We start from the raw sequence: 14,920 nt of genomic DNA on the forward strand, positions 1-14,920 counted from the left end.
GTCCATGGTTCCAGTATCTTATTGACTGTTGTATGATCTCGCTGCATCCATCACACTTCCATGCCATCTGCGTCTGACAAATTGCTGGGTGCACTACTGACACCAGACGAATCGCTCTCAGCAACATATGGCGCCCGCGACCGCACTTGATGGCTCCACTCTTGGATGCTGGGAACACCTCCCTCTATAACGATCGGATGCTCCTCGGCAGTTTTTCCAAGTACAGTGCCCGCGTATCGAGACTCCTCGCCTGTTTTGCTGTGCTTTTTCTTCAAAGCTGTAAGGAAATCCTCCTTCTCCACTGACTCGGGGTCGATCATATCACCCTCGCTAGGTAGGAAGCCAGCCACTCGCCGGATTTCACGGTTTGCCGGTCCTGTGAACCAACCCAAGAAGTTTTCCAGTCCCCGCATATCTTCGTCGCCTTGCCAATCCTCCTCCCATTCGCGCAATTGCGGTCGTAGTGCGCCAACGTCCTGAAGTGCTTGGTAAATGTCTTCTAGCACTGGCGCAGGGGCAGGATCGTTCGGGTGAGCGTTGGCTGCGTGGGATGCAACAGAGGATGCGAGGATCATCATATACCGAGCTGTGAGATCGGCTAGTGTATCTAGGACAGATGGACGCGTGGCATGGAAGCCAGCTGCACGCAAGATCTGAATGATGGGTGGGCGGAGGAGAGCATTGTGCAGGTTGGGCCCGGACATGATGCTACTACCTGTCGGTAGAGTGTAGCAAACAAGAAAGAAAATGACAGGCAAACTGTAGCAGAGAGATACCAGTTGAGTAACAAAGGGACAACTAGTGAACTGACCGGTGTTGGTTGGATTATTGATGGAGAGGTGAGAGAAAGGCGGAGCGAAAGATCGACACTTTCTGCCGGTTGTTCTCTTACTTTGGCGGAGTTCTTGTCTCCTTCCACTTGCTTCTTCCCTCTCTCATCACAACAACGGCACAACACGGTTCCAGAGGATTACTTCTTTTTTTTAGAGCTCATTGGTGCCGTCTGTTCTGGCGAGCGCTCTGTTGTCCCTAATCATACATCATCATCATGTCTGACGCCCCTCGCCCTTCACTCAAGCTCACGCTGGGCAAGAAGAAGGCGCTCGAGAGAGCTTCACAGCCACCGAGTCAGCCTCCCCCTACCTCGTCAGAAACACCTCAGCGCAAGCTCACTTTGAAAATCGCGCGAAAACCTCAGCCGGCCGAGGAGGAGAAGGCAAAGAAGAAGAAGCCATCGAAAAAGCGACCGGCGGAGGGGCTTACAGGTCCCTCTGCACCAGAGGCATCGGCGCAACCCGTGGGACCGAAACGTATCAAGCTCAATGCTTCCAAGAAGCCGGGAGTACAGTCGATTAGAATCAAGAACAAGGGGCTGGTCCCCAACAGACCCGTCGGCGTTGGCTACGACTCTGAAGCATCGGATACGGAAATCGATCCTTGCATCGAGGAGCAATTCATATTACGCATGCTTCCCGGCGAAGATTGCGAATATTTACGTCAAGCGATCAACGAACGACGATTCGATCGGTCCGAATTTTCCTTCAAGCCTCTCACACGCGAGGGCCGACGCGCCGTCCTGCGGATTCGCGATAAACAGTACGCAGCCACGCTGGTGGACTTGCCCTGTATCATCGAAGGCATGAAGAGCTGGGATCGGCGTGGATGGTATAAGTCTGCGGATATCTGTCAGATGCTTTTAGTCTTGGGGCCCGTTTCGAGCGATGCAGAGGCCCTCAATTACCCTCTTCCCTCCGACATTGAGATTCTAGACGAGAAGACTTTACAGTATCCGCATGGTCTGACACCTCCTTTGCGTTACGTGAGAAAGCGGCGGTTCCGCGAGCGGCTCAGCACGCGAACGATAGAACAAGTGGAGAAGGCGGTGGAGGATCTGATCGCGCAGGACGAAGCCGCTATTGCGTCTCGCTACGAATTGTTGGACAGGGCATCCTTAAACCGGGCGGAGGGACTTGTCCAGAGTGGAGAGTACTACGAGGAATACGAATACTATGACGACGAACAGGACGCAGAGGGCGAGATCGAGGAGGGTATGGAGGAGGTCGCTGCCGATGATGGAGGTCTCGATCCTCTCCTGGAGGAAATGGAGGCTGCCCTGCGCGGAGACGGTGAAGCGCAGCCACAGGCAGCACCTTCCTCGGATACTGGCCTGGCGAATCTCTATCAAGCTGGAACTCCAATGGCGACCAAACCTTCCACACCTGCTGCGGATACGTCGGGCGATGAGAGTGACTCAGAAGCTGAGGAAGAGGCGGATGTGCCTGAAGAAGAACTGGATGAGGAGCAGCTTGAGCAACAGCGACAGTTCCAGCAGCACCGCGAAGAGATTGCCGAGCTCGAGGCCCTTATTCGCGCCGAGACGGTCAAGTGGGAGAATATGCAGAACCAAATCCTGAAGCACAAGCTTGCCAGGCGTATCCAGGACTTGAAGCGGGATCTATCCTTGAAGAAGGTCTCCGTTGGTGAGGGCGATGATGCTGATACTTGATTGCATACTCCATCTTTTTCAACAGTTTGATTTGATACCCGATCGCATGTTTTGTACAATTAAGCAATGAAATATCCTCACGTCTATCTACAAAGACACATATTCCATCTCACCGATTTATCCTTGCCAACTTGATTTTAGGCGACTGGATCTCCTGTGCCTGCACGAACAGCTCCTTTCACATCGAGATTCTCCTCTTCCTTCAGCTTCCGCTGTCTCAGCGCTTCCCTCTCAGCGGCCTCTCCATCAGGCTCTGCAGGACTCTGCCCAACACGGTCGCCTAGAATTCGATCATGTTCTTCCCTCTTTCGCCCCATGTCTGCAGCAAGATCTCTTTCTTCTCCGAATCCAGGGTCTCCAGGTCCTCGTGCGCTGCCCACGGGACCGGCATGCGCCCCAGCCTGTGCTCGCTCGCTTTTCTGTCTTACCGCCTGAGCAATTTCTCCTTCTGCGGGCTGCTGCTCCACGCCATATTCCAAGTCGACATCAGAGGCGGCTTGAAGGTTCCTCTGCTCCTGTTCGCGCCTCTGCTTTAGACTTGCGAGTTGTTCGTCATTGGATGGGTTGGAGTCTGCGGTACGACGCGTAATGGAGGAGACTGGTTCACCGCGCTGGCGCTGGTGAGGGGGAGCTCGCTGCTCTTGGGGTGTCTGGGTGACGGGGTTCTCGGGTTGGTCGTATGCGGCTTGCTTGGAGGGTTGCGCTGGTTGTTGGGGTGATTCCATTTTGATGATGCTTGCGAATGCAGCTAGGCGATGAAAAACAAAGTAATAGAAAAAGGGCGTTACAACGGCTTCGTCTCCCTCTAATTGCACAATAGATTGATTCATAGAATGTCTGGCGTCCTCGTGGTAGATAAGCAGTTTGATGGATGCATGACGTCAGTGACGATGCCTTGCTTCACTCGCGATCGTCCTGTGATGATTGCTATCTAGAGATCTACCTCTCATGGGGGCACAATCACGATCAATTTGATTTACTCGAAGCTTTGGCTATTCGTACCGTCACTGCTTGCCGTTCCACAACTTGATGTGTTCCGTGTTGGTGACTTTATAGAAACCATGTCTCATTTTATATATACCGCTCGAAATTATAGCTGCCCGTTACCACCCTGTTGAAGAGACCTTGATAGTGATCTGCTCATCGGCTATATCTAATCATCAGTGAACGCATCGAGGGCATCTTCGACCTCTCTTAGTTTTATATGATCTTGGACGTAGACAGGGCTACTACTTCTACGGCTTATGACGCAGGGACTGATCGATGATCTCGGGAGACCTGAGATCTACTGTACGGCCAGGTCAATTCAGCCCTATCGTAGCATTAAGTGCATGTTTTGGAAGTCACATTACAAGAGTGTCGTCCAGGATATTACAGTTGAGGTTCAATTCTTTGAGCTGAATCTAAGAGTTGGGAGATTTGGCAGCCGAGGAATCTGGGAGAACTGATTTAACTATGAAGCCTAGAAGGGAGATTGGTATTCGATTCTATGCTATTTTCTACACATTGACATCGGTGTCGTGGTCTGCGTTTGCGTGGAATACACCAGCATGACTACACTTTACCAGCAGAGTCAGGACCCGCAAAGAAAGCTTCGAGAATATCATTCAGCTCTTCCCTCGCCTCCAGCTGTATCCAGTGGCCTGTCGTACTCACTCGCTTGAGCGTGAACTCCTCGGCGAAGTCCTTCATGTGTTCAAGGAACCCGGGTATCTCAAGCTTGTTCCGTTGTGGGCCGATCATGAGAACTGGCATCTTTAGTTTTGCATCGAGGTTTGCTTCGACCTCGTCATCCTTGTTCACATTCTTGACAAGACCGTGGTACCAGTTGAGAGCTGGCTGGTGGTGGCCTTGCAAGATCTTGTTGTGCATAGTTCGTTCCTGAGCTTGTCAGCTGCATGTCCATGGCTCGTGTGGTATTAATATACCTCGTCGCTGACATAGGATGCCAAAGGTCCTCGCTTGTCATTCTGGAGCCATGCCTTTGTGGCGCCCACAGGGCCAAGATGCTGACTCCACAAGTCTGGGCTGTCGGGGTAGAACAGCGTGAAGAACGAGTCCGCCTGTCATTGAATGCGACGTTAGCCAGAAATCTCTCCCCACAACGAGTGCATCCCTCACATGCTGATCCATAGTACTGCCTGCGTCATCCTCGACGAAGTATTCAATATTCCCACACTTCTCGAATCCCAACACCTGCTTTGTAAACTTGTTTACCATGTCCAAGTCAAAGTGCTGTCCCGGCTTAGAGTAGGGGACGGCGATAAACGTGCATGACAGCAGACGGTCGGGGTAATAGTCTGCTAGTCTTGATAGGAGATTACATCCAGTATCGTGCGCCACGGCATGGACCCGTGTCAGACCCTCGTGGTCCAGTAATTCGATGATCTCTTTCGCCATACTCTTGAGCTTATACTCCTCCACCCCGGTTGGTTTCGAGGTGCCGCCATACCCCAGTAGATCTGGCGCCAGGACTCCATATCCCTGTTTGATGAAATGGTGGATCTGGTGACGCCAATCATAGCAGGAAGACGGGAACCCGTGCAGGAAGAGGATGGTTGCTCGTGAAGCAGTTGCTGCGCGGTAGACATAATTGTATGTATGGGAAGTTGACAGAGTATGGAGTTTGGCAAACTCCGGGAATGCAATGCTTGCCATTTTGTGATTTCACAGGGTGGTAAGATTAGAAGATGTCACTGAGATTAGTCGAAGCCCCTTGGAAAGTTCCCAGATCGAAATGCGGAGAGTTCCTCTGAGGTTCGGAGACTTAATCGACTGTTGGTCTTTGTCCTGTTTGTCCCACTCTAATTGGTGATGTTCTTCCATCCCTGCAAGGAGGTTCCTCGATTTGTTGACTCATTTCATCATCAACCTAGAGGAGATCTATAGCCTCCTGTCGGTGTTGGCCCCGTATGAGCATCCTTGACTGAGCTAATGGTGCAGGGTGGCCCCAAGGCAGCCATGTCTAGCCTCAGGCCAAAGCACAGCATGAGTGCATCCAAACAATCGACTTCATCCCATATCCAGCTTGACTACGCAGAAATCATCAACATGGACATATATTGAAACTGAGCATACGTTTGTTGATATGATTACTTTATCAGAGCCCCAAGCATGTGATATACCGCAAGCCGTAGCAAGGGTTGATTATAATTCGTTCTATGAGCTGTCCAACCGAGGTTCAAGAAAGAGCTATCTCTACCACTTATCAAACTACATATTTTCATCTTGACAATGATGTACATAGCTTCACGACTGTGAAATCTGCAAATTTAACGCTGTCAAACATCACTAAAGCACTATCCACTACCAGACCATCATGTCGTTGTTCACCGTCCCCATCTCCTCCACAGGAGGCAGCATCGTCTGCACTAATCCCACCACATCCGAGAAAGAGAAAAACATCTACCTCCTCACCTTCACCTCGCCAAAAGACAACAGACTCACCCCGACATTCATCGACGCCTTCGTTCTTGCCTTAGACATAATCGAACACCGCTTCCCCAAAGGCGTCGTGATCACCACAAGCGGCATTTCCAAGTTCTACAGCAACGGGCTCGACCTCGAACTCGCAACCACCACAGAGGGCTTCATCGATAGGTGGCTCTGGAAGCTATTCCGGCGCTTTCTCACGTATGTTTCTGAGATCTCACAACGCAACAGATTACTGACACGGTGCAGGTTCCCCATGCCAACAATTTGCCTGCTAAATGGGCACGCCTTCGCAGGAGGGCTCATGCTAGCCATGTACCACGACTACCGGATCCAGAATCCGGCTAAGGGCTTTCTGTGCATCAATGAGCTCGAGTTCGGGGTCCCTCTACAGAGCCCCATGATGAGCATCTTCCGGGAGAAATTGTCCCCGTCCGCGTTCCGGGATCTGATTCTTGAGGCGAGACGGTTCGCGGGTCCGCAGTCTGCTGCTGTGGGATTGGTGGACGGCGTCGGTGGGCTTGAGGAGACGCTGCAGTTGATTCGGGAGCGGGGGTTGCAGACGAAGGCTGCAACGGGGATTTATGGTACGATGAAGGAGGAGATGTACCGGCATACGCTGGACATCCTGGATAACCATGCGGGTAATCTGGCGTGGAGAGAGAAAGTGGAGGTGAAGAAAGGGACAGCGGCAGAGGCTTCGTTGAGGGCTGTAGAGGCGTTTGAGAAGCAGAGAAATGCGAAGCTTTGAGTTGTGATATAGTAGGTATGTGTTGGGTGCTTGTTGATAGAGACACCTGCGCTAGTGCAGATTTGTACATATTGAGCTTTTAGACTGACAAGACTCCTTTCATTCACTGCTCCCTCACTACCTCGTCTAAACAGTAATAGTAGCATGCTAATCTTCACACACTTCTCTGCCTCTATCGTTCGTCTCTTCCTGAATTCGTTCATACAGGCACCTCACCCATCACGCACAATGATTCTCAGTGTGTTCATTCTCCTTCTCACTCTGGTCGCTGCTCTTGCCCCCGAGTACGACATCATTATCGTCGGAGGAGGAGTCAGCGGTCTTGTCGTTGCCAACCGTCTCTCCGAGGACCCCAGCGTCTCCGTTCTCATCATCGAAGCCGGTCCATCAGTCCTCGACAACGAAAATGTGACCGATGTCGACGCGTACTCCCGTGCCTTTGGTACCGAAATAGACTGGCAGTTCACGTCTGAACCACAGCTCTTCGGTGGAGAGAAACAAATCCTCCGGGCCGGACGAGCTCTGGGTGGTGGAAGCACGATCAATGGTGAATCATCCCAATCCAGATATGAATAAGAGCTAAGACTGCGTTTAGGAATGGCCTACGTGCGTGCCGAGGACGTCCAACTCGACGCTTGGCAGTCCATCGGCAACGACGGCTGGAACTGGACGAGCCTGTTGCCTTACTACCTCAAGAGCGAGAACCTGACCTTGCCGACAGCCGTGCAGACGGATGCAGGCGCCACATACGATGCCTCTGCGCACGGCTTCCGCGGTCCTCTCAAGGTTGCCTTTCCGCATATGCAGAGGGGTGGAAACGATCTGACGCCTGCTGTGAATCGGACGCTTCAGTCTGCGGGGATTACGTGGAATGTAGATGTAAATGATGGGCGCATGCGTGGGTTTAGTATTTACCCCTGGACCATCGATGAGGAGGCATATACCCGGCATGATGCGGCTCGGGCTTATTTCTGGCCGTTTGAGTCGCGATCGAACCTGCATGCCTGGTTGAACACGAGAGTGAATCGGATTGTTTGGAGAGATGGGTCCCAGGGAGAGAACATCAGTGCCGCTGGCGTGGAGATTACTGCACAGAATGGCACTGTAAGTGCTGTGATGGCGAGAAGGGAGGTGATTCTCTCGGCGGGGGCACTTAAGTCGCCTGCCATTCTTGAGCTGTCAGGAATCGGGAATCCACGGTGAGTCCGCTTGTCAGTCTACATCCTCGATGAATGGACTTGAGCTGATGCGCCGAAACTGTCTTATAGCATCCTCAATCGACACAACATCCCTGTTCACGTCTCACTCCCGGGCGTCGGAGAAAACCTACAGGATCAGATGAACACTCTCATGGCAGCGTCGACTCATTCACCCATCACCGGCGGCAGAACCGTCACTTTCGCGTCAGCCACAGACATCTTCAGCGAGAATACCTCCTCCGTCGCTAACCTCACACGCACCAAGCTCCCCTCGTACGCTGCGGTCGTCGCAAACATGAGCAACGGAGCCATGCAGCCCGAGCACCTGCAGCACCTATTCCAAGTCCAGCATGACCTCATCTTCAAGAACAACATCCCCATCGCAGAAATCATCTTCAAGCCCGGCGGCGAGAAGACAGTCAACGCCGGGTTCTGGGGCCTACTCCCCTTAGCGCGTGGGAACGTGCACATCCGCTCTCCTGATCCGGCAGCCCAGCCCGCGATCAATCCCGATTACGGCCTGTTGGATTGGGATGTCCAGCTGCAGGTTGCAATTGCCAAGTTCATCAGGCGGATGTTTCGCTCTGCGCCGCTCCAGGTAATGATTGAGGAGGAAGCAAGGCCTGGTCTTTCGGCGGTTCCTGGGAATGCCCCGGATGAGGTGTGGGCGAGCTGGTTGAAAGATAACTGTACGTGGAGTGATTTTCTCTTCTTCCTGGCGAGGTGACTAACTCAGTGCTGCAGATGCATCCAATTTCCATGCCATCGGCACAGCCGCCATGATGCCCCGTTCTCTAGGCGGAGTTGTGAACAATCGGCTGCAGGTGTACGGCACGGCCAATGTTCGCGTTGTCGATGCGTCTATTCATCCGTTTCAGCTTTGCGGACACCCGATGGCTAACCTTTACGCTATTGCAGAGCGTGCGGCGGATTTGATCAAGGAAGATTGGATGGCCTAGGGGACTGAGACCGATCTGGGGAGGGTAATGGAGCTTTCAGCTATGAGATGAGCTATGAGATGCAACATGCTTTATGAATATTAATGACCGTTTTTTGAATCATGGTCCCCAAACGAGGAAGTTACTTTCAAAGCGGGTTTTCATTTCATTTCTCGTCTGTCAAGGACAGCTTGGTCGTAGTGATGATTCTGGAACTAGACAAGCTGATCAATGTAGTTATGTTCCTGACAATGCTGGGCTCTTCACGCCCAGTATGACTTGTCTAAGTGGGATGAGGCGGATTTGAAGCTGCATCGGAATCCGCTGGATGATTGATACCTTGTATATGTACAGAGCGTCAAAATGAATCCTAGAATCCTTTCCGACATGGCGATAAACGTCGAGGAAGCCGGTAATGATATTTCAAGACAAGCAGTCATCGTTCTGCTGTGACGTAGCCTTGAAGGCAGGCTGGTCGCTGGGTAGCAGACTGAGACCACTGCGCATTCACTATTTCATCCCAGCCGTGGCAGCATGACCCTTCAAGAGAAAAATTCTTCCAACCCCTGGGCTTTACCAAGGCTACAAGAGAGTCCGCATCACATCAAAACTCGCTTTTCGTGCAACGTCTCTGCCATCACCACTGCTATTCGCTCACTACCACAAGCGGAGCCATGCCGAGCAAAGCACACCAACACACTAAGATGCGACGGTAAGTAGAACTTCTCATGACATTAATCTGTATTCATCTCTCTTGGTCTTCTCTTTGCCATCTCTTCAGTCACCCCCCTCCGCTCGAGATCCTGTCAGTCTCTCAAGTCTACCACCGCACTTGATCTGACATATCGTTAGGCTCCTCCCCTCAGCTATCGAAGACGGAAAAGAATTGAATCCCAAGATGAAGCGCAACGCCCGCGAAGTCGAGGGGGATACCCCGAAAGTCAAAGCAAAGGGTGGCCCCAAAGAGACCAAGCCTAAGCCAAATCCAGCCTCCAAGCGTGTCAGCGTCAACCGCGAGGAGATTGCGAAGGTGATGATGGCTCAGTCCCAGGCAGCTCGACAGGCCACGCTCGGACTGCCTTTCCAAGCCCGCAACGAAGTCGGCAAGAAGCTCCCAGGGCCGAACAAACCTCAGAGGGTAAGTGTTCAGAGGTCTTGCCCGTCAAGCATCGCTCACACATATCCTAGACCAACCACAAGCAGCCCGTGTACGATGGAGCCACCAAGGGGCCTCCTCTCTCGAACGAGGCTATCGCAGCCATCCTCAGATACACAAAGCCGGAGTGTAACAAGGCCCAGACCTGGGTTCATGCTCATGAGTTCACCAAAGCGGTTCAGGAGAGAATGAAGGCCAAAATGGAGGAGCGTGAGGACCTCCGCAAGAAGATTCATCGCAAGCTGCATGCTCAGTTGATGGTGAACAACCCTGGCGCGAATCCCACCAATCTCCAGGCAGTGCGAGGCGACCAGATGGACGATGAAACTAGCAAGCTGACTCCGGCGGAGAGGGTCCAGAGAGCGCACGACAGACTTCAGAAAGCATTGGCAGAGATTCTGGACGTGTAGTTGCCCTGCAGCGTTGCAGATGTTTGGATTCATCCTAACTGGTCTGCTGGTCCCAGATGTTGGCGTGTCTCCCTCTCTGCTGTTTCTCTTCTTGGTGGGTTAATATGACATGATGAATCAACAAATGATGTGCTATGACTGAATCGGTTTGACCATCTGGCATGGAATGTACAATAATGATCAGTTCTTGTGGAAATGGACAGTGTCCCTTCAGATTTTCTTGTTCTTTCTGGTCCCTTTAACTTGTGTTGGACTATCCAATTTATCTACCAACGGCCGATAGGGTGAGGCTACGACATGCTCAGGCGCCCGTTGCGAGGTTTCTGGACGTCTCGGCTCGCCAGGAGACGGACGCCGCAATTGGTCTTCATGCATGCGATCCAATGGTTCACCTACGACTTGATACTTGGCCCAGTTGACCGGTGGCATTCGGACCACGTTTTGGGGCGTTGGGATCGGTCCTATGTCGGCCAACGCCTGCTTTGTTGATTCCCCTGCCGCGTCGCTGACCGGTTTGTCGTCTTTATGTGTGAAATTGATGTAAGCCCCCTGATCTTTCGCTGACGTGAGATTCCCCGCGGCCAATTCGCGCGCAAACCCTTCCGGATCTGCAGCAGCGACTTTCTTCAACTTCTCCAATGTCTGTATATCTCGTATACTCTGCTGTTTCTGTAGTTGCAGGATAGAAATGGCGGACCGCAATGCGATCGCATCGGGGTTCTCACTTTCCGAAATCGGCACGGGCGCGGGCTCTTGACCAAAGACCACCTGGCCCTGTGTGCCTGGGAAGTTGGAGAGTGATGCATAGGGAGGAGCCGGAGTAGTAGGTGAGGGCGATGTAGCTGGGGGTGCGAAGGGATGGGAGGCTCCGTTTGTCATGGCGGAGTCGTTCGCCGGGGCGAGATGCGACAGAACTGGAGTCATTGGGGAATAAGGCGGGCGGGGCGGCGTGCCTGGCTGATCGTCGTTCTCGTGGTTCTCTTGCGCTGGCTGCATAGTACCGTTCTCAATTCAATCAAAGAAGGGTATTCATGCTGTAGAGGCAGACATAGAGACGAGTTGGCCTGGTTGAAATGGCAAAGCGTCAGGGGTAGATACTATGTCGTGTTGCAGAAGTGATGACTGACCGAACAATGAAACAACGAGGGAATGACGTCTTGCCGCTTCTGCCTGATTCGGACATTCGGTTCTCGCCGACCGAGTGGATGTTGATAAACAAAGAGATGAAGCTATTGATGGTGTTCTAACTACCCGTGGGCGCAACCATTCGCTGTCATTAAGCAAAATGAGCAGTGAGGTTATTCTTATCAAGCCAAAGCGATGCAGGTCATGGTGACTTCTCATCTACCGAGTGGTATTGATGGCCTTGTAGCTTTATCGCAGGCTGATTGCAGGCCGCATTAGAGCGATACACCTCAACAAACATCTAATATAAGGTCAGATTGGATATCTTTTGGCTTTGTCATTCTGAGCCTTCTTCAATCACTTTTACTATCGAAAAATAAACAGATCATTGACATTCTAAGACAGACCGTGGGACTATCAATGGGCCGGTCGATGGATAATGGATGGCCTGATTGATCTGGCCGATTTCCTCACCGCCTTTAAAAAAGTAGCGAAAAAAAGGGAATAAGGTGATCTTCGTCCATTCTGAGAAGATACTCCCATAATTCTTCCATAAAAGTATCAATATATACTTGCAAAATGAAGCGGAAGACCGATACAAGAGAGGCTCTGAATGGCAATGGCCAGCCGGAGGCCAAGAAGCGCGCACTGTCAAACGAAGAAGTGGCTGCGCGCTTTCGCGATGGCCTATTCGAGCCCTCGGAGCAGCAGAAGTATACCAAGGCATACGCCCAGTCTGGCCCGTAGGTATCCCCTCGCTTGAATGCTCACTGAGAGAAAAGGTACAGAGGCGCTGACAGGAGCAAGTTACAAGCATGGAGTTATTCATCCCCTAATTGAGGATTCCCTTTTGCGATCGGTCCGTAACGAGATCCAAGAACACCTCGACTTCACCGAGAAAGAAACCGATATCTACAAGATCTTTCAGTCCGGCGATCTGGCGAATTTGGACGGCTTGGACGATGCTTCTCTGTCAAAGCTACCTTCATTGCTGAAGCTGCGTGATTCCCTGTACTCTGCCCGATTCCGGGAATACTTGTCGGCCGTGACGGGCTCTGGCAAGCTTAGCGGGCGCAAGACCGATATGGCCATCAACGTCTACAACGAGGGATGCCACCTTTTGTGCCATGACGACGTGATCGGAAGCCGCCGTCTGAGCTATATTCTGTACCTGACTGATCCTGACACTCCCTGGCAAGCAGAATGGGGAGGTGCTCTACGCTTGTACCCTACTACCACCAAAAAGGACATCAACGGGGAGGACGTCCTAGTTCCCAGCCCTGACTTCAGTCTGAGCATACCCCCGGCATTCAACCAGCTCAGCTTCTTCACCGTCCAGCCCGGTGAGAGTTTCCATGACGTCGAGGAAGTGTATCACCCCAAGGAGGGTGAAGATAGATCGGCCAAGCGCGTGCGCATGGCCATCAGTGGATGGTTCCATATCCCACAGAAGGGAGAGGATGGTTACGAGGAGGGTCTGGAGGAGAAGCTGGCGGAGCGAAGCAGTCTGGCGCAGCTCCAGGGCCGCGGCGACATCTACGATTTGCCCCAGGCCAAGCCGGTCGTGTGCGAGAAGGAGCCGGAGGTCAAGGGCAAGGGAAAGGCCAAGATGGAGGAAGAGCCCAGCTCCGAGTTCAGCGAATCCGACCTCAACTTTCTGCTCCAGTACATTGCGCCGTCCTACCTGACGCCCGACATCGCCGAGGAAATGTCCGAGACATTCTCGAACGAGTCCTCACTCAGCCTTGATCGTTTCCTGTCCGATAAGTTTGCTGCGCGGGTACGGGCCTATATCGAAGAGCAAGAGAAGCGAGAACTTCCCAAGTCCTCCGACGAGATTCAGGCCAACACCGAATGGACGGTTGCTCGCCCGCCGCACAAGCAGCGCTATCTGTTCCAGCAGCATGGGACCGCCACATCGGACCAGAAAACTCCTATCCAGGAACTGCTCAATGATCTGTTCCCCTCCTCGGCGTTCCGTAAATGGCTGGCTTTGATTATCGGTGCTGAACACATCACGAGCTATGATCTCCTGGCACGCCGCTTCCGCCGCGGACAGGATTACACGCTCGCGAGCGGATACGACGGCGAAGAGCCGCGGCTCGAGTTCACACTGGGCCTGACACCCACAGCCGGCTGGGAGAAGGAAACGGACGAGGACGAAGAGATGGAAGACGAGAACGGCGAGGCGCAGGAGAAATCCAAGGCGAAGGAACCTGCCGCGGCGGACGAACCTGCGGTAGGCGGTTACGAGATCTACATGGCCGGCGACGACGAAGACGACGGCGACGCAGCCATCTACAAGTCCGCCGCGGCGGACGAGGACGATGGCATCCTCTTCAGCACCGCCGCGGGATGGAACCGACTTAGCATCGTCCTGCGCGACGGCGGCACTCTCAAGTTTGTCAAGTACGTTAGCGCCGCGGCCAAGGGAGACCGGTGGGACATTACCGGCGAAATGGGCGTCGACTTTGGCGACGAAGAGGACGATGAGGATGACGAGAATGATGACGAGGAATAGACCCCGCAAAAGTGACGATCTCTTAAGCGAGCACTGTACATACTCAAATGTCTATTCTGAATACAACGTTGGATACCAAAAGTAGGTTGCACGGCAGACACAATAAGTTGCTGCCTATCTGATCAGCCAGTCTCGTGGCTTAGACTTGATCGTCTGTAGCACAGCATAGCCATCTCGCTCGTAGACTATCCACGCTGTGGTAATACATACGGTTTCCAGCCTACCCCCAAGTATACTCTAGTGATATTCTAGTCCTCTGTCAACAGACTTCATTCCACGTGGTACTGATAGCCCTCTCCCAAGAGCCAAGGACACCACACTGTCGCCATACTCTGCACACTTGGTCAATCGCACGCTAACACGCCGACACGTAAAACATTGATGCTCTTGGCATTTTTGTAGTCGGTGTCAATCACAAGCAAAAACCGAATCACAGCACGCGCACAACCGATCAGCGCTGAATTATCGCTCGACGCATTGTGCATATATCTAGTGCCTTCTTCTGCAATGTCGATCGGCATCATAGTCCTCGTGCTCGATCTATTCTCATCAGAAGACCTCGGAGAGAAATCGACGGGGATGACAGCACAGCACATCTGAAAATTGAAACATTGCTGAAGATCAGTTGCAGGGGCGTAGTGACGCCACATATGGAGTATCTATCGTGGAGCTTGACATAGTGGTTAGGAGTTGGTAGTGGTGTGTCCAACCCGCAGCAGCTCGCATGTGGAGTCTGAGACAGTCTACTGTGTCATGTCTCGTGCATGGTCGTGGTCGTGGTCATGTTGTACCGATGACTGACGCAGTCCAGACTCAACGGACGGAGTAAGTCTCCTACACCGGAGTATCTATACCCCTGCAATCTCTGCGCTGCCGAAGACG

General features: G+C 52.5%; 9 protein-coding genes across 9 annotated transcripts; 5 read left to right on the plus strand and 4 right to left on the minus strand.

Moving 5' to 3' along the window:
- Window positions 1-50: 50 nt before the first annotated feature.
- Window positions 51-704, minus strand: Aspvir_000337 (Bromodomain associated domain protein; the record flags this gene model as incomplete). Its single annotated transcript, XM_043265474.1, has 1 exon — window positions 51-704. One exon carries the CDS (start codon window positions 702-704, stop codon window positions 51-53), a length of 654 nt encoding a protein of 217 aa, XP_043121409.1.
- A 344-nt stretch (window positions 705-1,048) lies between these two features.
- Aspvir_000338 (transcription initiation factor TFIID subunit 7 family protein) lies at window positions 1,049-2,506 on the plus strand (the record flags this gene model as incomplete). The annotated part of the gene is made up of 1 exon (XM_043265475.1): window positions 1,049-2,506. The coding sequence occupies one exon, from the start codon at window positions 1,049-1,051 to the stop codon at window positions 2,504-2,506; it is 1,458 nt and encodes a 485-aa protein (XP_043121410.1).
- Window positions 2,507-2,643: 137 nt separating this feature from the next.
- Window positions 2,644-3,231, minus strand: Aspvir_000339 (uncharacterized protein; the record flags this gene model as incomplete). Its single annotated transcript, XM_043265476.1, has 1 exon — window positions 2,644-3,231. The coding sequence occupies one exon, from the start codon at window positions 3,229-3,231 to the stop codon at window positions 2,644-2,646; it is 588 nt and encodes a 195-aa protein (XP_043121411.1).
- Window positions 3,232-4,060: 829 nt separating this feature from the next.
- On the minus strand, window positions 4,061-5,164 carry Aspvir_000340 (alpha/beta hydrolase; the record flags this gene model as incomplete). Its single annotated transcript, XM_043265477.1, has 3 exons — window positions 4,061-4,387; window positions 4,435-4,569; window positions 4,628-5,164. The coding sequence occupies 3 exons, from the start codon at window positions 5,162-5,164 to the stop codon at window positions 4,061-4,063; spliced, it is 999 nt and encodes a 332-aa protein (XP_043121412.1).
- A 661-nt stretch (window positions 5,165-5,825) lies between these two features.
- Window positions 5,826-6,689, plus strand: Aspvir_000341 (enoyl-CoA hydratase/isomerase family protein; the record flags this gene model as incomplete). The annotated part of the gene is made up of 2 exons (XM_043265478.1): window positions 5,826-6,139; window positions 6,188-6,689. 2 exons carry the CDS (start codon window positions 5,826-5,828, stop codon window positions 6,687-6,689), a joined length of 816 nt encoding a protein of 271 aa, XP_043121413.1.
- Window positions 6,690-6,917: 228 nt separating this feature from the next.
- Aspvir_000342 (GMC family oxidoreductase) lies at window positions 6,918-8,847 on the plus strand (the record flags this gene model as incomplete). Its single annotated transcript, XM_043265479.1, has 4 exons — window positions 6,918-7,236; window positions 7,285-7,888; window positions 7,958-8,577; window positions 8,633-8,847. The coding sequence occupies 4 exons, from the start codon at window positions 6,918-6,920 to the stop codon at window positions 8,845-8,847; spliced, it is 1,758 nt and encodes a 585-aa protein (XP_043121414.1).
- A 653-nt stretch (window positions 8,848-9,500) lies between these two features.
- Window positions 9,501-10,392, plus strand: Aspvir_000343 (uncharacterized protein; the record flags this gene model as incomplete). Its single annotated transcript, XM_043265480.1, has 3 exons — window positions 9,501-9,538; window positions 9,679-9,964; window positions 10,015-10,392. The coding sequence occupies 3 exons, from the start codon at window positions 9,501-9,503 to the stop codon at window positions 10,390-10,392; spliced, it is 702 nt and encodes a 233-aa protein (XP_043121415.1).
- A 210-nt stretch (window positions 10,393-10,602) lies between these two features.
- Aspvir_000344 (uncharacterized protein) lies at window positions 10,603-11,388 on the minus strand (the record flags this gene model as incomplete). The annotated part of the gene is made up of 1 exon (XM_043265481.1): window positions 10,603-11,388. The coding sequence occupies one exon, from the start codon at window positions 11,386-11,388 to the stop codon at window positions 10,603-10,605; it is 786 nt and encodes a 261-aa protein (XP_043121416.1).
- A 708-nt stretch (window positions 11,389-12,096) lies between these two features.
- Aspvir_000345 (oxidative DNA demethylase) lies at window positions 12,097-14,038 on the plus strand (the record flags this gene model as incomplete). Its single annotated transcript, XM_043265482.1, has 2 exons — window positions 12,097-12,260; window positions 12,325-14,038. The coding sequence occupies 2 exons, from the start codon at window positions 12,097-12,099 to the stop codon at window positions 14,036-14,038; spliced, it is 1,878 nt and encodes a 625-aa protein (XP_043121417.1).
- Between the last annotated feature and the right edge of the window lie 882 nt (window positions 14,039-14,920).

Source organism: Aspergillus viridinutans, assembly GCF_018404265.1.
Source record: "Aspergillus viridinutans IFM 47045 DNA, scaffold_1, whole genome shotgun sequence".
Lineage (NCBI taxonomy): Eukaryota > Fungi > Ascomycota > Eurotiomycetes > Eurotiales > Aspergillaceae > Aspergillus > Aspergillus viridinutans.